Raw genomic sequence first — 24862 nt, forward strand, 5'->3', positions numbered from 1 at the left:
TATGACTGGGCTAAGATACAGATACTTGAAAAAAGTATATGTGTAACATATTTGTATAAACAGAAATATCTATATAGTAGCGAACTCTGAAAGGTTATGGCTGGGACAGGAAAAAAACACATAAGTAGAGACAAGTTACTTGCAGAATTCTATTTCTGTGGGGTAGAATGCACTATATTATTCTGTTTCTACAACTTATATAAGTGCTATATGTATTATTTTGTGTATATCAAATATACTAAATAATTTCAAAGTAAAAAAGAAAGTATATTAAGTAGAAATTAGAGGAATTCAAATTAATATAACAACTTCAGAATTTTAGATAATACTAACATGCTTTCTTTTTATGTGATTCTCTAATGGTTACCATATAATAAAGAAAAGTTAAACGTATATATTTGTGTGTGTGCCTTATAAAGAAAATTCAGCTCTCTCTCTATATATAATATGTGTATATGCATGTATATATATAATATGTGTCTATATAATCCCAACAATAATTATTTTGAATAACACAGTCCAAAGAGCACATATTTAAGAAAAATATGAGTTCGTGCTTTTAGCAATTTATTAGTATAATTATTGAGATATTGTGATTCATCTTTATCCTAAATTTCACAGTCATGATTATTTTTCTTTAATGAGCTTGAGACTAAACTTGTCCCTGGAAAACAGAACTTAGTTTGTTGGAACTTGGTCAACACTAAATTTAACCTCATCCAAAGATGAAGTTACTCATGGGGATGGCACCTGTTGAGTAATTCCTAGGTGGGTGGTATCAGGATTCAAAATATATACTGCATGTTCCAACTTTGGTGAGCTTACATGAGGAAATAAATTAGTAAACTATAAATACCAGGAATGTCCCAAATGCCCAGCAAATTAAAAATAGAAAAACAAAAAATGCCCAACATTTATTTGAAATGCAGAGACACAAGTGCAAGGTTCTTAGACAAAAATGTTAGACACGTAGGGTAAAAGTTGTTTCAAAGAAAATTTTTTTAAATTTTAAAATAGACCATTATATTTAAGGATCTTCACAAATGCACAGAGGAATGAGGACATCTGATGATGTGAAATAGTTGCAAACCAAGTATTAGACTATGTAAGACAGCTAAGGATCTGGTACACATGATTCACAGCTTGGCCTTACTCTTTCTTGGCTCTAGTTTACCATAATAGCTCAATTGTTTTCCCGTCACAACCCAATCTAAGTTTTTAGTATAACATATATGTTGTTTACAATTTGCTGATATGAACACTTTTGGCCTCTTATTCCTTTTTAATTTCTAGCAGCTGGAAAATTAGATTTAAGTCTTTCCTTTTTAATTCCAACTCTTATTAAATTCCTAGTAGCTGGAAAATTAGATTGAAGTCTTTTCCACCTATTTAATTCCGTAGGGTTGTGGCTCCCAGAATCATTGCTGTTAGGGATTTCACATCTTTATCCCATTTGGGATAGAGATTTCTTGATCCTGTTTCTCTTGTTTATATTTATCTGGAAAGTGAAACTATTCTTAATAGTAAAAATATCCCATGCTTTTATCAGCAGCCTGTCCTTTGAAGTTTTAATGTTTTCAGCTACTGCTTGTAATCACTGTTCTTTAAAAGGATTTTTTAAAGTTAAGATAAGAAGATGAGGTTCTTAACCAAATAGGGAAGAGATAAAATACTGGAATGCTCTTAAAGGTTTAATAAAATCTTATACAAGGCACACTGCAAGATTGTAGCACTATGACTCAGAGGAGTGGAATATTGCTAAGTTAGTCTACTCACATGATCCCCTGACTTTGAAAATATTCATCTTCTAGAATGGCTAGAAAAAGATAGCTTAATGAAGACAAATGCTTTGCTATAAATAGAGCTCTGATCTATAAAAAAATACTAAATGAAAATCTTTACTTTGTGTTTTTCTTAATGATTTCATTATTTTTATAGAGACTCAAACTTTGCAAAAAATATGTATAAACTATTAGTGTTAGGGAATTTATATTTAAGTGATTAGCATATCACTTTAATGGTTTTTAAATCTGCTTGTCACTAGAGGTTGCTCCAGACACTAATCAAGTTCAAATGAAGTAATTGACATAACATGGAGGCATTAAGAGGCAGTGTGTTGTTTTGCATATGTGACCCAGGGAAAAGGCATTCAGTAAGTGCTCAGGGCCTCTGCTCATTTCTGGAATGAGGAAATTGGACAGGTGAACTCTTTTTTTTTTTTTTTTCCCAATGGATGAGAGTGCTCTATGTTGTCCAGGCTGACCTCAAACACATAGCCTTGCCTACTTAAGCGTCAGGGCAACTGACCTGAGCCACCACAGCTCCCAAACAGATGAACTCTAAAGTCAATTGGAACTCTGATTTGCTACCTTGATTTTTAAAAATGCCAAAGATCATGATTTCTCCTCAGTTTTAGTAAGTCTAATTTACAAAGAAACATAATAGCAACATGAAATCATTTTGTTATGAGAATTCTTTGGTCTGCCATTTAGAAATTAAGTAAAAGTTAAAGATACAAGAACACCTTGTTGCATTAACTTTATATTATAAATAGCTTAAATGTTTTTCTTATTGTTGTCAATATTTATACTTGTTTGTATAATTAACATGATAAATAGAAATTGGAATAAAGTAACTTGTTCGAATTACAGATTTTTTCTTTGTGAAGAGAAGACATAAGTTTTAAGGACATTAATAAGCTTTATATATGCATATATAACCATTACAAAAATGTAGTTGATATTTCTATTATATCTTTGAACATTGACCACTCTAATAAAAATTGGCGTGTTCTTTATTCTGATTTTTTTTAGTACCTAAAATGCTACAAATTGTTTTCTACTGGTAGCACAATATTATTGTAGACACAAAATACAATCAAACATGATATTTGTAGACATATTTCATAACAATTCTTGTACAATTTTAGCTTTTTACATTTAATAATTTGGTGTTTTTAAAGAATTTATTTCTCCATCTTTTTCAATTTCCCTCCTACTGCCAAACTTAATAAAATTATCACTTATAATTATTAGTGAAAAAATATTTAACAATAGGGCAATTTTAACAATCTTAGTTCTGGAAACAATATATTAAGATCTGAAGCCATTTTAAATATGAATTGTGATACTCCTATCAGAAAAAATTTGATAGTTTACATATTTAAAATTATTTCAATAATAATTAAAAAGAATAAACCAAATAGGGAAAATCTTTTCACTTAACCTCAGTGCAATAATTTGCAAAATTTATCTTTGATCAGATAAGTATTTTGGAATTTAGTAGATGTGCCAAATCTAGTGCCTTCATGAAATTATATTTAAATTATTTTAATATAAATTCAGTTACACTGAATTGTATGGATAGACCCAGAAAAGAAATATTGACGTTCCTCGTTAAACTTTGAAAAATGATATGCCCACCTGATTAGTATTAGCCACATTTCAAACATAACAAGAAATCATTACATAGAAACATACAATTTTAGAGAAAGATCTGAAAGTTCAACAATGTCATCATCAGTTACTTACTGAACGTCAAGGTTATATACCTGGTGCTGTTGTAGATGTTTTGCTTATACTTTTCATTTAGCCATCACGGCAAACCTGTAATAGAACTGTGTCTCAGTGAGGTGATCCATGTCCTTTATTTAATATTTGGAAGATTTACGGTTTGGAGTCATGTCTATTTCGTGTAGGTCAGATTGCCTTTAGACTTACTAGCAAATAAGTTTAACAAAATAAGGCCTGGAATTTAGGTCTTTGGATCTTCAGCTCTTTCGTTTTTTCCTTCTCTTCCTCCTCCACTTCCTCCCCCTCTTTATTTTTTTTTAAACTACAGTTTTTAGAGCAAATTTGAGTTCATGGCAAAATTGAGAGAAAGGTACAGATTTCTCATCTACTCCTTTCCCTCACACATGCATAGTCTCCCCCAATATCATCATCCCCCATCAGAGTAGTATATTGTTATGATTAATAAACCTATATTGAAACATCAGTATCACCCAGATTCATGATTCACATTAAAGTTTGCTCTGGTGTTGTACATTAGACAAATGTATAATGACATGTGTCTACCATTATAGTATCATACAGAGTAGTTTTACTGCCCTACACATCCTCTGTGCTCCAACTCCCGGTAACCACTGATTGTTTTAATGTCCCTATGATTTTGCCTTTTCTAGAATGTTATATTGTTGGAGTTATATAGCATGTAGCCTTTTCAGATTTGCTTCTTTCACTTTGTAATATGGATTTAAGGTTCCTTTGTGTCTTTTCATAACTTGATAGCTCATTTCTTTTAAGTGCTGAATAGTATTCCACTGTCTGAATGTACCACAGTTTATTTATTCATTCATCTACCGAAGGACATCTTAGTTGCTTCCCAGTGTTGGCAGTTATGAAGAAAACTGCTGCATATTTCCATGGGTAGATTTTTGTGTGAACTTAAATTTTCAACTCCTTTGGGTAAATACTAGTGAGTGCAAATGATGGATCGTATGACATTTGCTTAGTTTTGTAAGAAACCACCAAACTGTCTTCCAAAGTCTTCCATTTTGCATTCCCACCCGAAATGAATGAGAATCCCTGCTGCTCCACATCCTCACTAGCATTAGGTATAGTCAGTGTTCTGGATTTGGGCCATCCTAACAGATTTGTAGTGGCATCTCATTGGGACTTTAATTTGAATTCCCCTGATGACATATGATGTGGAACTATGTATATTTTCATATGCTTATTGTTAATAGTATGTCTTTTTTTGATGAGGTGTCTGTTAAAGTCTTTGACCCCTGTTTTAAGAACCAGGTTGTTTGTTTTCGTGTTTTTGTTTTTTTGGTTTTTTTTTTGAGATGGAGTTTCGCTCTTGTTACCCAGGCTGGAGTGCAATGGCACCATCTTGGCTCACCGCAACCTCTGCCTCCTGGGTTCAGGCAATTCTCCTGCCTCAGCCTCCTGAGTAGCTGGGATTACAGGCACGCGCCACCATGCCCTGCTAATTTTTTGTATTTTTTTTAGTAGAGACGGGGTTTCACCATGTTGACCAGGATGGTCTCGATCTCTTGACCTAGTGATCCACCTGCCTCGGCCTCCCAAAGTGCTGGGATTACAGGCTTGAGCCACCACGCCCGGCCTGTTGTTTGTTTTCTTGTTGAGTTTTAAGAGTTCTTTGTAAACTTTGGATGATGATTGTATGTTTTGCAAGTATTTCTGCCAGTCTGTGGTTTTCTGATTCTTTTGACACTGTGCTTTACAGAACATAAATTTTTAATTTTTTATGAAGTTTAGCTTATCAATTATTTATTTTATGGATGTTACAGCTATTACAGATTTCATGGATGTATTTGGTGTTGCATCTATTTTTGTTTATATTTTTTTCATGTAGTTTTTCAGCTCTTCCAGCACTATTCATTGAAAAGGTAATCTTTGCTTCATTGTATGGCCTTTACTTTTTCATCAGTTATCAATTGACGCTATTAAGCTAGATCTACTTCTGGGCTCTCTATTCTGTTCTATTACTTATTTTCCCAGTTTTTTTGCACCAATCCCACACTGTCTTAATTACTGTCTTGATTACATGTAGGTCATGAAGGTGTGTTGTCAGTCCTCCAATTTTGTTCTTCATTAATATTCTGTTGGCAATTCTAGATCTTTTGACTACTTATATAATGTTTAAAATTATTTTGTTGATATTCACAAAATAACTTGATGGATTTTTATTGAGATTGCTCTTTAAAAAAAAATAATTTGGCTCCTCTCTTTCTCCTTCCCCTACACCCAAACTTGCAATATAAGTAAGAATTATTATTTAATTATTACACTTGTTCCTTCTTTCTGTGGCAGGCCTATAAACCCATGTATATCTAGAAAGAGAGAGTGGTTTTGTGAGACAAGTAATGATTTATAAATTTTAGGGTGAAATTATAAATCTGGCAAATAATCAGTTATATGTAACCTTAGGTCTTTATATATATAAATATTTTTAGGTCTGTTTAGAACAATTTTATAACTTTATAATAAAACAATAAATTCCCTCGTTTGGTTTTGTTTCCTGGAACAAACTTAAAAGCAGGAATTTATTAAAAAATCAAAATGATGTATCTTCAGGTCAATGAATACTGATGTTAATTTTAAAAATTTATATTTGTAACACTATATATTGTCAATTATAGCTTATAATGAAGACTGATATCATCTATAACTGATACAAAATATCAAAGGATCATAATTCTCCAATTATCAAGTAAGTTAAAGAAGAATAGTAGGGTTTTTAACAAAAGATTTTAATCTGATGACATCCTCAGGAACTTTTCATATTTATGTCTATTCAGCTAGTTACATACACACACAATTCTATTCCAGCATACATGTGTTTATAGAACTTAGCTCCATACTGGGAAGAGTATGTATACATATAAAGAATCAAATATACATTTCTCCATTCCTAGTATGGATATATGTGTGTGTACACACACACACACACACACACACCCCCCTAGTATGGAGCCAAGCTACTTAAAAGCATCTTTAATCCTCATATAACATATTGATGTGAACTGGAACTCTTTTCATTACTAGTTCACAGATGATGAAACTGAAGCTTTGAGAGAGCAACAACTTCTCAATTTCTTGCAATGTGTAAATTGCAATACCATGATGCAAATCCATTTTTATTTGACTGCAAATTTTTAATTACAACACTATATGATCTAATTAATAAACATAGTCCTTGTATCTAATCACAGATCAACCAGACAAATAAGCAGAAACAAAAAAGCAAAACAAAATTACTGTCCCCTATTCCTCTCCCTCTTCTGCAACGCAAACACATGTGAGATGGGAACGTAAAGCCTGCAAGGCATTGCCTAAGTAATTAAACAGCCCCTCTCTTCTCCACCCTCCAGTTCTAAGACTTAACAACACCAGAGGACAAGGCCTGGACTTATGCATACTCACAATGATCCCTGCTCACCTTTGGGCTTGCCAAAGTTTTATTTCTACTGCTTTACTAAGTAGATACTTAGTATTAGTTTCCTGTGGCTTCTAAAACAAATTACCACCAATTTGGTGACTTAAAACAATAGAAATTTAACTTCTCACAGTTCTGGAGGCCAGCAATCTGTATCACAGGGCTGGAATCAAGGTGTCAACACTACTGTATGTTTTCCAGAGGCTGTAGGGGATATCTATTCCCTTCCTTTTCTAGCTTATGGTGGATGGCAGCATTCCTTTGCTTGTGGCCACATCAATCATTCTATATGTTAATCAGCAGAATATAAAATGCGTTGGATATTTGAGAATTAATATGCAAGTAGTTAAACTTGTGAACTTATGAAATGTGTGGAACAAGTGGAATATGCATCCATTTCTGTCTTTACCTTTATACCACACAGTTTTCATTATTACATTCAACCAAATATTTGTTGAGCCCCTATTTTGTTTGTACCTGGCACTATTTCCTAGCCATCTGTCAATTTTGTGGTGAGTCTAAGTCAGAGGCTGGAACTAGCTTAGTGAGAATGTTTAAATTATAGTGGTAGCAAGCATAGTGAGGCAGAAGAGCAAGTACATTGCAAACTGACAGGTTTAAGTTTAAGTTCTGGCTTTGCTCCTCATTAATTTTGTAAGCTTATGTAAACTATGCTACCTCTCTGAGCCTGTAGTGAATAAGAAAAATAATACTGACTTTACTAAAACCTAACAGTGAAGATGAAAAGGATTTTGCATTTGTAGTAAATATCATACTTGCTTAAGACTCTGTATAAACTTATTTTCTGTGCTTGGTTGTTGAGTGGTGGAGGAAAAAATAGAAAAGCCCCAAATCATTTTCCCTGCCTCCATTCTTTACATGCATTATAGAATTTTTCAAACTGCAACTTGCTCAAGTAGTATCTTATAAGTGTGTTGCAATTGAATTTAAAAATGAAATATACTTAAATAGGATATTTTTAAAAATTAGAGTATATTTCAGATATAGTATGAGTAAAAATTGATTTGTGAAAATTTTATTGCTATCTGTTAATAAATCCATGTATGTACTGTGTGGTCATTTAAATGGATGTATTCAATGCAACACAGATCATTTTCCTTTTTTTGGTTAAAGCACACGTTTAGATATCTGAGCTTAAGATCAGGCCTCTGACCCTTAGCAAGGCATGGAGGATGTTGCTCATTGAGCCCCCACTTATCTCTGTGGCCTTGTCTCCTACGACTATCTTGCTCTAGATCTCAGGATTCATGCTCTGGAGTCCCTTCTGCCTGATCCCTTCTCCATATGTTCTTCAAACGGATTTGAAGTCTACTAACCTGTTGAGTAGTTTCACAATGGTAAACAATGGGAAGTTATGGAGAAAGAGTTAAATGGGAGTCAACTCAATATTCCTGGCTATTCTGAACTCTTACAGATCCTTCAACCTACACTATTTTTCAACCATGACCAGTTCAATACAGCTCCTTCCCACGTTCACCTCTTACCACATCCCCTCCTCCAGAAAACACTTCCTAACCTCTCAGGAACTAACTCGGGCTTCCCTTAAAGCAGCAAAATGTGGGGTTTAGGAACATGGGCTCTGTGTGACCTTGGGCATATCAATTCAATTCTCTGATCAACACTTTTATCATTGTAAGATGGTATAGTAATGACAACTTCAAAATAATATATCTTTGTTACTATGTTAGGTAGGACTTAGTTACTAATAACCTTCTCCTTTCCTAGTCTTCTTGGACTCTGATCAGAAATAGAACCTTCTGGCTGGCTGCAGTGGCTCACACCTGTAATTCCAGCACTTTAAGAAGCCGAGGGTGGTGGATTACTTGAGGTCAGGAGTCCAAGACCAGCCTGATCAACATGGTGAATTCCCATCTCTACTAAAAATGCAAAAATTAACTGGGCATGGTGATGCACACCTGTAGTCCTAGTTACTAAGGAGGTTGAGGCAGGAGAACCGCTTGACCCCAGGCGGCAGAGGTTGTGGTGAACTGCGATTGTGCTGCTGCAAACCAGCCTGGATGATGGGAGTAAAACCCTGACTCAAAAACAATAAGAAAAGAAAAAACCCTTCTGCGTTCTTTTCTAGGAGTCTATGTTTCTGTGATCATAACATTTATTACATTAAATTGGAATTACCTCCATTGCCTATAAAACTATATATTTTTAAGGGCTTGGAAATGTCTCAGCAAATCAATAATTGTTAAAGGAACGAAGGAAAACAAACATCCTACAAATTTTGACCAAAGCAAAAATATTACTATATTTTACTTTAACTCTCCAGAAATAAAATTTGGCTCTAGTTAAAATCTTAGGATAAATTCTATATAATTACTTTAATTCAATGTTAGCATTGGCATTTGCTCACACTAAACCATCATATCTATTTTTAATTGAAATTTTATTAATTAATTTATATAATGACACTAGTATTACCTGTTTATTGTGAAAAGTGAGACGTATAGTTCATCAAAAATAGCACAAGTCACAAAAGAATCTATCTTCCCAAAACAGCCAAAGTTAGAATTGGTTTATGCTTTTTAGATATTCTCTATGTATGATTCGCAACAGCAATATCTAGCTCTTTAGCCATGTTCTAACTTGGATGCCTTTCTTATATAGAGAGAAATAAATCTTTGAGGTATTATACCTGTTACCTGGTTTATGATTATTTAACTTTTTACACTGTAGCAGGATTTGAGTCCAATGGGAAACACAGTGTTTTAAATCCCAGGTCAAAGTCAGCCCTATAAGCATAATTGCAGAAGGTAAGGACTGGTACCATCTGTTCTCAAGCATCCTTGTGAACAATTTTCCTTATAGTTGCTCTAGTTGGCATGCGCTGTTCCTCCTTCTGATGCTTGTCTACCAGTGTAGCTTGCCTATTGATTTATTTCTTTATTTATTTGAGACAGATTCGCTCTCTGTCGCTCACGCTGGAATGCAATGGCGCGATCTCGGCTTGCTGCAACCTCCGCCTTCTGGGTTCAAGCTGATTTTCCTGCCCCTGCCTTCCGAGTAGTTGGAATTACAGGCGTGTACCATCCCCTGGCTGATTTTTGTATTTTTAGTAGAGCCCGGGTTTCACCGTGTTGGCCAGGCTGGTCTCAAACTCCTGACTTCAGGTGATCCACCCACCTCAGCCTCTGAAAGTGCTGGGAGTACATGCGTGAGTCACCGCAACCAGCCGCAACTTAACTTTTAAATATAAATGGCACTCTGTGAAAGTTTCCCCATATCTGTAGTGAAAATCAATAATTCCATTCTCCTCGCTGCTTTACAGAGTTGTTTATAATTCTTTTTTGAAATTTATCATGTTATGCCTTATGTTATGACAATTTATGAATCTTTTCTGTCTCCTCAGCTATTTTAAAGCTCGCAAAGGCAAAGATCTTATCATTCATTTTTATATCCCTTCACCATTTAACAGAGCTCTTTGACCATAATAAACCGTTGAGAGTTGATGTTAAGTGTTGTGCAGTAGTTTAGATTTAATCAGAAAGTATAAGCTTATTAATCATATCTTGATATTTAGTACCAACTGTAACTTTCATTAACTATCCATAAGTAAGCATAAAAAATATGTGAATAGACAAGGTACTATTTTGTTAATATTGTGATAGATGCTTCCAATTACATGTCCTGAAACAGGTTATATTTGCAGTAGAAAAATGCCAAAAGGCTGGCTGTCATAAAACACACAGCTTATATAGGTGATGGGGAGGAAGGCAGCCAATCATACTGCCGTGTGTGTACCTATGCAACAATCTTGCATGTTCTTCACATGTACCCCAAAACCTAAAATGCAGTAAAAAAAAAACACAGCTTAAAGTATATGAGTTCAACAAAGAACTATGCTAATTAAAAGCCCTACATTTTTAAAATATATTCAATACTGAAATGAATATATATTAGATTTTTTTCTTTTTTTGTTTTTTGTTTTTGTTGTTGTTGTTTTTTGAGACAGTCTTTCTCTATGCCCCTGGTCGGAGTGCAGTGGCATGATTTCAACTCACTGCAACTTTCACCTTGCGGGTTCAAGTGATCCTCATGCCTCAGCGTCCCTGGAGTAGCTGCGATTACAGGCACCTGCCACCACATCAGACTAATTGTTGTATTTTTAGTAGAGACTGGTTTTGCCATCTTGGCCAGGCTGGTTTCTAACTCCTGATCTAATTCCTAAGTGCTGGGAATACAGCGTGAGCCACTGCACCCTGCCAGTACCAGTATTTCTAATACATACTCTCTGGTTGACATGTCAAGAACACATGGTAATCCTCAGACTTTAAAAAAAATTGAAGTTAAAATTATACTGGTATGTCTTAAGTTTTCATATGTGAAGCTGATGAAAACACTCCCTTTTCTCATCTGAAACCCAATTTTTAATTTAGCAATTAGACATGCTCATATTTAGCAAGTATGTTAGGGTCAGTATAAAAATACAACTACAAATTTAGACAATCAAAAAAATTTCTGCCTTGAAAAATTTGTTTCATTTTTTATGTGAGTAGTTGAAATAATCCATTACCTTTTAGAAAACATGAAAATAGTAGCTGCGTCTTTAAATTGATGCAATGAGTACATTTCAGGTATATTCAGCTTAATACTGTGGTAAGCCACAAGTAGAATATTTATGATGAATAAATAAATAACTAGTTTGTTTGATAGTACACAAAAAATGGTAGTGCTACCAAAAGCTAATGTTAATTATATACATAGAAACTAACTACTCAGTTCTAAAAATATGGACTAATTTCTATTAAATTTGTTTAGTTTCTTTAATAATGAAAATGACAGTCCATTTTAAGAATTACTCTAACAAAACTGTGTTTTTCTTTAGGGCATTATGATAGCATTAAGTATTTTGATGAAATATCAAAACCTCAAGACTCAGTGTATCCATACATTTGGATACTTCTGAAAATAATGACTGGATCTAGATCTCAGAAACTTCTCATTTTATTTTCATTACACAGCCAACATTTTTATAGTTATCAAGCCATGCTTAAATTTAACATGAAAAAGAGAGGGAAAGTAGGCATTCCATGCCAATAAAAGGTAAGCCACATGTAGAAAAAGAGAGGGAAAGTAGGTGTTCTGTGCCAATAAAAGGTAAGCCACAAGTAGAAAAAAGAGCCCAAGAAATTGTGCTTGACATTAAATTGTGGCTGACATAATAAAGGTCAAATAAAAGCCCTGAGAGTGACTCTCTGTAAGCTACGGAATGTGACTGTGATCTGAGTCAAATGAGAAATGTGGTGTCCATTGAAATCATAATGAATTTCTTTGTATTACTGCTCTAAAGGAATGCGTGTTTTAATATCACATGAATTATATAGTATCATGGTCCAAATAAGAAAAATGTGTTACTCTGTTGTGAACAGTGCAATTTCTGCATCCCCATGGCAGTAAACTGAAATTATCTCCAGTTACTTTCTTGGAAGAACATAGTTTGAAGTTATAATTTACAAGTTTTGCTACAAATTGGAATCACCTGGGGATTTGTAACATATACTGAAAACTGGCTCCAATCCGCTAACATTCTGATTTATCTTATGAGAGTGTAAATTGGGCATCTATGGTTTAAAAGATCCTCAGTTGATTCTTAAATGTAGCAGAGTTTAGGAACCACTGGAATAAACCTTTGGGATATAAGTTTAATAGGATGTGGATAATTCTCAGGAAAGTCTATGTAATGCCAAAAGTGAAAGAGGCTATGTTGTGAAATGGCAACATTTATACCATTATAGCATTGTTACCCTCCATTAATATTAAAAACTGTTATAATAATAATAATAGGTATTTTTGTTTTGAGTTATTGAATCCCTAGTATGTACATTGTGTTGTGCTGTTTTACATGTAAAATTTAACTGAATCTTCTAAGTAATTATGTATATGATATACTTTTAATTTTTATTTCTATTTCTTACTCATTTGCCTGTTATGATCAGGTTTTGGTTTTCTTTCCTTTCTTTTTTCTTTCTTTCTTTTTTTTTTTTTTTTTGACACAGAGTTTCCCTCTGTTGCTAGGCGCCAGGCTAGAGTGCAATGGCGCGATCTTGGCTCACTGCAACATCCATCTCCCGGGTTCAAGCAATTCTCCTTCCTCACCCTCCCAAGTAGCTGGGACTACAGGCATGTGCCACCACGCCCAGCTAATTTTTGTATTTTAGTAGAGATGGGGTTTCACCATGTTGGCCAGGATGGTCTTGATCTCTTGACCTTGTAATCCACCCGCCTCGGTCTCCCTCAGTGCTGGGATAACAGGCATGAGCCACTGTGCCCAGCCTAGGTTTTGGTTTTCTACTCTCATCAACATCTTTCTACTCCAGAGTAGAATTTCTTTCCTGGCCCTACAAAAGAAAAAGACCAAAATCTAGGTTTTGGAACATATAGCAGGCCAAATGCTATTAGAGCTTATATAACTGATGCTATATGTCAATTTATTAATTCATTCAGACAGTCAACAATAATGCATTAAGCATTGATTGTGCCTGGCATGGTGTGAGGTTCTGGAGGTAGGAGGGTAAATGTGATAAGAGAGATGCTTGTTCCCACCAGCAGGATGAGTTCATGTACTTCAGAGGAAAGCCTTAGGATTCCATAGAAGTAAGTCAGCTCATCAGGGTCAATGTTAAGGAGACATAATGAATTTGACTGCTAATATTATTTCCAATTAGACTTTAATTATTTCTCTTTTTTTTTGACTGCTTTAGGCATGAAAACACTATTTTATCCTTGTTATAGTTCATTTATTTCCTCAGCAATTGTTTGTAGATCACTTAATATTTAATTTATATGTGTGTATATTATGTTATATACTTTAATAATATTTAATTTATATATTTGGGATTTGCTATTTGATAAGCACTATTATGAGCACCTTTATTGAATTAATTTATTTAATTCTAAAACTAGTGGTTAGCTCTTAGCTCTTGTCTTACATGATTTGTCAGCAGCTTTTGACAGAGCTCCTCTCCTTGTTTTTAAAATCTTTCATTCAGGTAGTTTTCTGTCCCCCGTTCTTTCCTGGTTTTCCTCATTCTTCCCAGTGGAAGAATTGTTCAGTCTTCTCTCTTTGTTCCTCCTCTTCTTTCCAGTTTCCTGGAAACATTTCCTAAGTCTAAATGTTTGTTCCGCTTATCTTTTATGTCTACATTCTTTTGTTGATAATACCACCTCAGGACTTCATTCACATCACCAAAAAATGTGAATTTAGATTTTCACTCCAACCTCTCAGTTGAACTCTAGATTGTGTGTCCTACTAACCATCTCCTTTTGGATGTTCGATGGACCAGCAAACATGTCCAAAAATAAACCTACGTCCATTCATGATCTTTTATATCTCAGGATAGAGACTTAATCCTTCTTATGATTAAAGGCCAAAACCTTGGAGTTATTCTTGGCTCTTCTCTTTCTCTTAAATGCCAAATCTTCCCATACAATTCTCTCAGAAAACATCCAGAATCTGCCCATTTCTCATCACCTTCATTGTCACTTTACTACCCTTGAATATGCCCCCTACTGCGTACTCCCTGCTACAAACCCCGCCAGAAAAGAGGCAATGTAGGCATGGCAATACTCTGGTCTTCTTTAGGGCAGTATTTTTCATATTGTGGATTACCATTCATTCATGGACCCTGAAATCCATCTAGTAGATTTTAAACAACATCTAAATAGATTAAACAGAAGACAGTACAGTTCACTAGGAAGCATCACAGTAACCTGAATTTAGTTAAGGTAAAGTATTATTCCGTGAAACTTTGTCTCCATTATAATTATGATTATGCATATTGGGTTGTGCTATTCAGTGTATTTCTTTCTATGGGTCACAGTCAATATTTTAGAAAACATTGAAGTACATCAAGTTATTCTAATTAAAATTTCACCCAAATTATTGGTGTTAAAATATAATTCGAATTTTGGTTATTTGATATCCAACTCAAACAATAATGAAGGAAAATAAAACAGGTTACAATTACTTGGCTCAGTTTGATGGTAAAATAACTTTTATCTGTTTGTAAGTTACCAAAAAGTTTTAGAGGTTTTTTTTTTTAAGGAACAATTGTCATTTAATATGGAAAAATGCAGTTAAAACAATGTTTATAATAGGTCTATTTATAATAACTAGGAGATGTTTAAGGGAAATCTATATTAAAAAAAGGAATGATAAAATAATCTCTAAAATTTTTCTTGAAATAAAATTATTAAACAGAGAATATTATTTTATTTTTTAAAAATCCACTCCAATTATTTTAAACTATGCCTCTGAGAAATTCAGCATATAAATGACATTTAACAATATATCTTAAAACCACTTCTTTTCACTGTAAAACATATAGCATAGTATGTACTAACAAAGGTGATTGAATTTATAGAATGACTAGAATTAAGTGGGGAAAAGTTATTATTTTGTTAAAAGTCATGTTTATTATGCTGATACATTGTGAGAAAATGAATTTTGGTAAATTGTTAATAATAAATAAATATTGTTGAATACATAAATGAACTCTAATGGACTAGCCTTTAATAGTCATATTGGAAACTATGTATTCAAGTACTTATGCTTTTGCTATTACATGCCTTCTCAAGTAATAATGGGGAACATAATTAACTATGGTACATTGTTGGTCCTCATAATCAATGACTATGAGAGAATAGTACCAATGGTTGAATGCTCCTGATAAATATATTTGAAAATAAAAAAGAATGTATTTTCAATAGTTTTTTGTTGTTCTCCTTCTCTTGGAGCCCTTTTACCTTCCCCTTCTGATAGTGGTGCAAGGTGAGAGAGAGAGAGAGTTGTGTCTAACACCCAATCTAGAAATCAATTTATTTTATAGGCTGGTTAAATGGTAGACTAAAATTATCTTACAAGCTTACTTAGAGACTCGACAGGCCTTTTCTGGATTTTCAGTGAGCTAACCTGTTCATATATAATACGAAGAACTAAACTTTAGGTAATGATATCCTATTAACGTTTTTATAGCAAATCACATTTGGGTCAGAAATCTTTCTTTTTTCTGTAGAAGGTATATAATTGCACAGAAATCACGAACTTTAGTACTGCTCTTGCAAACATTTAAAAATATTTTGTCACATTCTCTTTCTTATTATTAGGCCACAATAAGTATTTGGCATCTTTCTTTTACTAATTTTTAATGGGTGTGAAAGAAATACATTAAAAAGAACACTTTGGATGGATAGAGAACATTTAATTTGCCTCATTTCTTATTATCATTCCTCCTTCTTTATTTCCTTATGTAATCTTATAGCTAGTAGCAGAATGAAATATGATGAAAGGAAAGAATTAATATACATCTCAGCAAAATAGCCTCATTGGATATTAAGATGCTGATGGGCAGAACAATCAGATTTATTGTATTATGTTGTATTCAGCATGTTCAACTGTATTTTTTTTTTTTTTTTTTGGATGGAGTCTCACTCTGTCACCAGGCTGGAGTCCAGTGGCCCGATCTTGGCTCACTGCAATCTTCCCATCCCAGGTTCAAGGGATTCTCCTGCCTCAGCTTCCCAAGTAGCTGGGACTACAGGCACATGCCACCACGCCCAGCTAATTTTTGTATTTTTAGTAGAGATGGGGTTTCACCATATTGGCCAGATGGTATCGATTTCTTTTTGTTTGTTTGTTTGTGTTTTTTTTGAGATGGAGTTTCGCTCTTGTTACCCAGGCTGGAATGCAGTGGCTGGATCTCTGTTCACTGCAATCTCCGCCTCCTGGGTTCAAGCAATTCTCCTGCCTCAGCCTCCTGAGTAGCTGGGACTACAGTCATGTGCCACCATGCCCGGCTAATTTTTGTACTTTTAGTAGTGACAGGGTTTCACCATGTTGACCAGAATGGTTTCCATCTCCTGACCTCGTGATCCACCTGCCTTGGCCTATCAATTTCTTAATCTTGTGATCCACCTACTTTGGGCTCCCATAGTACTGAGATTACAGGTGTGAGCCACTGTACCTGCCCTCTATTCTTTTTTCATTAGAATAATTTCAGTAAAACTTACTTTGAAGTTAATCAATGTAAAGATTTTTTTTTTCCCTCAAAGCAAATAAGTATACCTTGGCTGTGGTCATTATTAAGCAAAAAGCATGTCATTTGATAGTATCAATTTTCATACAAAATTACAATTTAAAGAAATATAAATAGTTTATTTTATAAGGATAGATTTTTGAATCAATTTTTTCTTTTTATTTTCTTTAAGAGATATTTTGACCTTACTATGAAGCTAAGCTAGAGAAGACATTGGCAGAACTCTGTGGGTCCTCATGCATAGCTTTTGATGAGAATTTAGTAAGACAGACAATAATACCTTGTCAAGTTATTGATTTCAATTCTCTTCTTTACTGTAGAATCTTAAGATTTATAGAATACCTCAAAATCCAGGGAGATGGATTGCAAAGAGTTGGAACTTTTTAGCTTTCTATACTCTAAGATGTCTTAGTTGTGTGACTACTATATAATGCCATGATCAATATTGAGATCAACATCTTAATTAACATAATTGTCATCGTTTTTTTTTTTTTGCTTCTCACCACAAATGGTTATAAACTGGTAATCATATTGAAACCAATCATTTAAAAGCCATGGGGCCTGGGTGTGGTGCCTCACGCCTATAATCCCAGAACTTTGGGAGGCCGTGGCAGGTGGATCACTTGAGGTCAGGAGTTCGAGATCAGCCTAGCCAACATGGTGAAACCCTGTCTCTATAAAAATACAAAAATTTAGCCAGGTGTGGTGGCCCACACCTGTAGTCCCAGCTACTTGGGACACTGAGGCAGGAGAATTGCTTGAACCTGGGGTGTGAAGGTTTCAGTAAGCTGAGATTGTACCATTGAACTCCAGCCTGTGTGACAGGCAACATTCTGTCTCAAAAAGGAAAAAGAAAAAAAAAAGGCCATGGGAATTACCCTTTTAAAATAGCAAAATAACACCTATATTTAATCAGAAAATAATTCACCTCTAGAAATGCAAATACATTTTTTAAAATAAAGATTTGCTAGGTTTAGGATGAAAATATGCTTCATTTTCATATCATATTAATTCTTTGTCCCTCTTAGCTATCTTTTGATATACCTAACAAATATTGGTGGTTGAATCTAAATTACCCATATCCTAACATTCGAAGACTCACACATGCAACAATCTCAATCTGTATGGATGCTTTCACTGGGACTTATTTGCAAAGTACAAAATCCAGTTTTATGTTAAGTAGGTGGGTTGCTAATCTGCAAGAATGCCATTCTTGATCAGGCCTTTATGAATTGTTTGTAAGTACCAGAGGACAATGAAAGCTTTATATTCATTCTGCAATTAGTCAAAATAATTCTAGTTAAACTCTGGTTAAGACTTCTAGTATGAAATGAATGTAAACTATTCATTCTTTATCGTTCTTTCTCGTTTCACTTTGGCACATGCCTTTATTAAAATATAATCCTCTAAGTTTCTTTTTCACTGCTTTTCATGTTGCAGATTGAAAATGTTGACGTCTGCCTTAGTTTTCTAGCAGCCAGAGGGGTAAATGTTCAAGGTCTATCTGCTGAAGGTAAGAAAAAGAATGACTGAATTGTCACAAATGGCATCAATTTATAATTATTATTTATAAGTAAGAAATGTACCATTGGAGTATACACCTCTTTAATATGATAAAGGAAATTTGTGAAGTCTTCAAGAGAACCGAAACATAAACATAATGGTTATTATCATGTGCTTTAAGTATTTAAATGTTTCCATATTCTGCCAGAACTGTTCTTGTCATAACCAAGTATATGGGAGGGGAGTGAATCAACAAGACATCTTTATGTTATTACTAGTGTGTAGTATAATTAGATTTCTTAAGTAGATAAGTAGATAATTAGACAAGTGTTGGATGGACATAAATATAGGTAAAATATTAAGTCTTAAATATTATTTTATCAATAGCACTTCTCTAATATATTCAAGTTGGTAGTAATAGTCAACATAGTTGGTAAGTTTAAGTAAGTCACTGAGTTTTTAAATAAGTAGAACTCACAATATTAATCACTGTTACATATAAATGTTTTAAATCATTAAAGATGCAAAAGATCATCACTAAAATTGAAATATAGCAAAATGGGAAAACCTTGAACACGTTTTGACATTTATCTTTTTCTGAATTTATTTTACTTTCACATATAAAGGGTGGCAAAAGTTTGCAAAAGCTTGTTATAACATAAGATAAAATTTGCCATACTTGAGAACACTGACATTTAAATTTATTTTATTTCAATATGTTATGATATATAATTAAATTACACATTTAATAGCCAAGGAGTTTAGGTTCAAACCTAACTGGTAGTTCTGTAACTTAGAATAACATTTGAATAAAATTCCCAGGAGAATATGTTGCTAGTTAGAGGCAGGCTATAAATGCTGCCATTTGTTCATTTTTTGTGTCTCTTCCTTATGAAAATCTTTATTAATATAAAAACCTTTTGATTTTCATTCATCTTTAAAAAATATATGAATGCTCAAAAATTACTTTCTGAATTAATTAAACATGCAAAATAATAAAACAATAATTTAAAAATATATGTATTTAAACAAAATCTTTCAGGTTTATAGGAGAAAATTAACACTTTCACTATAGCTACAAATTGATGAAAGCAGTTCTTCAATATGACAAAAACTGTGAGAAGTGTGAGAAATGTTTGGGGGAAAATAGAACAACTCAGAGGGTAATTTTATATGAATTATTTTACTGCGTATAGTTTGAGTTATGTGATAAACCATCAAAGAGAAAGAACTCCAAAGACTTCGTTAATTTTCCTAAACTCCAAAAGGGGACACAAACCTTGATCTCAGAGGAGGATGTATTTTATCGCCAACAGCAAGTTTTACTTAAAATATGATTACAGGTTGTGTATCCTGCTTTCAAGGTTTACTTCCTTCTCTTTTCCTATTTTTAAGGTTATAACTATAGGAGAAAAAGGTAGTCTTATGTGTAGCCTTCCTTGTAAATTTATTTTTTTTATTCAATATTTGAAAATCTTACACAGGAACTTCGTCTGTTAGAACAAGGATTTCTACTTATACTTATTCAGTTGTGTAATCTAATATAAGCTGATCTTCATTATTTATTAATATATGGCATAAATTAAAAGTAAAATAACTGGAACATTAAAAATTGATATGTCTGGTTTTTGGAAGATATACATACACACATATATTTTGATATATATGGATATATATTTGGAAGATATATATATACATAAATATGCATAAATGAGTTGGTGATTAGAAATGTGACTGCAATGAATTCAGTTGGTATCATGAGCTGCATCCACGTCACCAACATTTATAAATGCATGATAACCAACATTTAAGTGGCTTTCTTTCTTCAGTTCATTGTCACTGCTATTATGGCAACAGTTGTAAGGAAAACAACATGCTAAATCATGTGATTAGCCCGAGAGAGCTCATTTATTTCCAAGAAGCAGCTAACTGGAGAAAAATTTAAGTTTAGAGTCAACAAAGAATATCACTTCTGAGTGCACTTTGTTCTTTTTACCTTTTATCCTTTTATTCTCTCCCTGAAATTTCATGTTTTCAGAAATGTTAACATGTTTCAGAAATTCAGGTTTGTTTGAATCAGTGACTGAGAGAATTAAGTTGTATTTCTATCTTCATACATTCATTTCAAGATGATTGCATCTAGAATTTAATTTATTAAAAGGGACACTCAATACATATGATGCTTTTTGTGTGTGTTTTTCATTTCATACAGAAATAAGAAATGGAAACTTAAAAGCCATTCTAGGGCTGTTTTTCAGTTTGTCTCGCTACAAGCAGCAACAACACCATCAACAGCAGTACTATCAGTCCTTGGTGGAACTTCAGCAGCGAGTTACTCACACTTCCCCTCCATCGGAAGCCAGCCAGGCCAAAACCCAACAAGATATGCAGTCCAGGTAAGGAAAAAAGTAGGGAATGTGTTTCAAACAGTTGTGTAGATACAACTTGTTTTTAACAAATTATTGTCCACGAGTTTGAAAAACATACTTATGTACTTGTATCAGTGTGATGGGTTTATTTGACTCATGTAATAAAAATTAAAACCACTCTTCTTTTGCTTGGACAAGCAACATCTATCATCTTTTGGGTGACATATTTGGTTTGCTTTCTAAAGATTGTCGTTCTCTATCAAAATGTAAACTGTCTTTGGTGTAAATAATGTGGCATTGCTACTTTCTTTTACAAATGACTTAAGTTTTTAGAATGTGCTATTGAGTCCTAGTCTCCTGTCGTATAGTTACCTTTCATTGATGCTTTTGGTTAATTAAGTCTGTCAAGAATTTCAGGTCTGTTAAACATAGGAGTTTGAAGTTTGGGAGCATACTGCTTTTGGGGTGTGCGTGTGTGTGTGTGTGTGTGTGTGTGTATGCACATACATGTATTATTTGTCTGGCTTGAGTCTTTTCGCACATGTAGACACAGCCGGGGGTGGAGTGCTACCAAATCATAACAACTTCCTATTCTCTTTCTTTATTGACTTTTTTTTTCCAATTTAGAATTATATTAGTTTTTAACTAGAGGAGCCAAGCAGGTAAAAGATATATAACAAGAGATTTATTGTGAAGAATTGGTTTAGCATGATTATGCATACTGGTTAGGCAAGTATGAAATCTGAATGGCAGCTCATTTGGGAGGGCAGACAAAACTCTTGTTGTGAGCTGAAATTGCAGTACACAGGTAGAATTTCTTCTCTCAAGGAAGCCTCACTTCTGCTTTTCAAAAGCAGAACTTTCAGCGGGGCGCAGTGGCTCATGACTCTTATCCCAGAACTTTGGGAGGCCAAGGCGGGTGGATCATGAGGTCAGGAGTTCAAGACCAGCCTGGCTAATATGGTGAAATGCTGTCTCTATTAAAAATACAAAAAGTAGCTGGGTGTGGTGGCAGGCAACAGTAATCCCAACTACTCAGGAGGCTAGGGCAGAGAATTGCTTGAACCCAGGAGGCAGAGGTTGCAGTGAGCCGAGATCACAACACTGTACTCTGGCCTGGGCGACAGACATTACCCAGATTATCTAAAATAAACTTTACCGAAAATCAATTGATTATGAACTTTTATCACATCCTCAAAATACCTTCATAGCAACAACTAGATTGTTATTTGATGGAATAACTTAGACTGTCGTCTAATATAGTTTCCATATCAAAAAGTAATGATCAAAGAATGAAGTTTCACTTAACAACTTTCATGCGAACTGCTACGTTTGTTCCTGAACAGTGACTGGGGTATTGGTTAGTGAACTCTATTACATATATAGTTATGATTATTTTTCTTGAGGAGAGGATACGAAAATCCCTTTCAGCGTCTCTGAAAATATGTACACATGTCAAACAAATATAAATACTTAAGTTTGTCCACCTTAGAATTCAAGCTTGGAACCTACGAAGTTAACCCTGAGTTTGGTAATTACAAATGATTGTAATTAAACATTTAAATTACAATTAAATAAACAATTAAAATAATGTTCCAAAATGCATCATGAACCACGTCTTACTCTGTCTTACTTACTTGAATTGTTCAACTGTTAAGAAATCACCTTTCATCTGTCAGTCATCCTGTCGACCTTTTTTGTTACTTCATGGTAAACAATATTTATTTCTTTATATAACCATGTAAATTCTATTCTCTTTGGAAGATATTCACTCATCAGCAAATTTTTAAATGAATAAAAAAGCAATAGTTTTACCAAAAATGTAACATATAATGTTTATGAAGTGATGTGGATATTTTTTATTATAAAATAATACAGATATTTGCTCTTAGGCTCATAGTGGCTTTTGGTTATAGCAAGAGAGATTGTACAAGAATCACAGTGGAAAATAAATCTTTTAGGATAAGTTTCTTGGATTTTGATAAGCATAGAGAAGGAGAAAGGAGAAGACATAGTGTTTTATATATTATTATTTTTTGTATGGATGGCTGGAACAAAGAGCTGGATTCTGAAAAGGGTCAGTGATAATATTTGCTAGAGTTTGGTTTAAGCAGTTTAAATAAGCAAGACACAAGAATAGTAGCCAAAAAAATAAAGGAAATAAAATTATTTTGTGTAAAGCAGGTAGACTCTGGAAGTGATATGGATATCATTTGACACTGTTTTACCTCACTCTTTTTCTGTATCTTCCATGTGGAATTTCTTGTCCAGAATTCCTTGCCCAGAATTTCTTGATAGTTATGACTCTTTTAGGAAAGTGTTTCTTTTCTATTCTTCTTGCTGAATATACATGGCTGCTGTGAAACTATGGAGTATTTAAAAATATAAAGCCATATATAATACTCATGGTTTTTATACTATTTTGTGGATGTCTCAATTTTTCATTACAAGTTTATGAAAAGTATTCTTTTCAACAGTGTCCTTTAAGGCTGAGGTAGACTCTTAGCAAAATTTTCTTTTGATAAATTAGATGTAATTACTTTTTGAATTGATATACAATTTAATAAATGTTTATAGAGTAATAGCTTTACTAAAAGTTGTGTTCAGGACCCTAATATAGAAGAATTCAAGTCTTACTTTTAATATTCTTACTTTTAATTGAATTTTTTATATGTTTTAAAGAATATTATATTTAAGACATTAATACTTATTTTCATTGATAGAGATTTGGTATATCACATTAATATATGAATTAAAATTTATGTGGACTTACCTGTAACAATCAATATTTTTAAAGCATTTTTCAAAATCCCATAATAGTAATATACATAGGAACATAATATAGTATCTATGTGTTAGAACCAAAATAATTAATGCAGAAAAAATTCCTAGTGACAAATTTATTTTCATTTGCTGCAGATGTGGGTCATAAATCATGATTTATGATGCCATCTATTGATTTCAAAGTTCCTTCCAAGTAAATAGTTTAAATGACAACTTGCTATACTTTTCTGGATATGTGGCCAGAAAATGTTCTTATATTTTTCTCTGTAGACTAAAAAAATTTCTTAGGGTATGTTGTTTCAGTTATGTGAAAGTGTGTCTCTTTTATTCTCTTTGTTTAAAATAAGTTGGCATAATTCTACATATTTCCACATTTATTTTATATATTATTAATTTTTAATTTGATTTTGCTATTTTGAAAATAATTCCAGATATTTTTACTCAATTTGAATAGCTTTCATTTGAACATAAATTTGGATTTAAAGGTTGAAAAGTGAAATATTCAGAAGAAAAAAATTAAACATTACCCAAGAGGAAAGAATAGAGCAACAAACTCTGCTCTCCTGTCTCTCAGCTCCTTCTCCACCTTTGTGTGTGCATAGGTGCATATGTGAGCTTGAGTGTGTGTGTGTGCACAAGTGTGCATGCATGTGTGTCCTGCTCAAGTGGCACCTAGAGCTCTAAGTATTAAGAGTTCCCTTCTGGAATCAGACTGCCAGGACTTGGATCTGTACTAAAATAAAGGTGGGATTCAGATTTTAAGTTTCTTAAATTCATTACAAGAAATTATTTGGCTACATTTGGAGTGACAAAGACTTGATTAACCAAGTAATCAATTCTTTAAAATTTAAATATATTTAATATAAAAATTAGATTTTATCTGTGTATTTGTGGATGGACTTTGTGTGAGTAAAGATTAAATATCTTGCTATATTCCAAAATATTAAGCATCTTATTTGTATTTATTTAAGAAATAAAACTAGTTCACTCTATAGTCCTTAATTTTCTTTTTATTTTGCAAAAGGTAGATAAAAATTCTTCTCTCCAACCAAAAGGGGAAATGAGAAGTGTTTTAAAATAAAATGCTAAAAAGGCATATATGAGTGTTGGTATCATAGTTATTTTCCATGGGTATTTATTGGGAGATGAAGAAAATCCTATTTCTTATTCTTG

General features: G+C 33.4%; 1 protein-coding gene across 11 annotated transcripts in view; it reads left to right on the forward strand.

The window, feature by feature from the left end:
* The window catches only part of NAV3 (neuron navigator 3), an 872565-nt gene that overhangs the window by 595812 nt on the left and 251891 nt on the right, over nucleotides 1–24862 (forward strand). For all 11 annotated transcript variants that reach the window (XM_017976235.5, XM_078336921.1, XM_054238645.2 and 8 more), the window contains 2 exons: nucleotides 18474–18546; nucleotides 20749–20932. In XM_017976235.5, coding sequence (XP_017831724.1) covers nucleotides 18474–18546; nucleotides 20749–20932 — 257 coding nt within the window. The remainder of the gene's footprint in view (nucleotides 1–18473; nucleotides 18547–20748; nucleotides 20933–24862) is intronic.

The sequence above is a fragment of the Callithrix jacchus genome, chromosome 9, assembly GCF_049354715.1.
Source record: "Callithrix jacchus isolate 240 chromosome 9, calJac240_pri, whole genome shotgun sequence".
Lineage (NCBI taxonomy): Eukaryota > Metazoa > Chordata > Mammalia > Primates > Cebidae > Callithrix > Callithrix jacchus.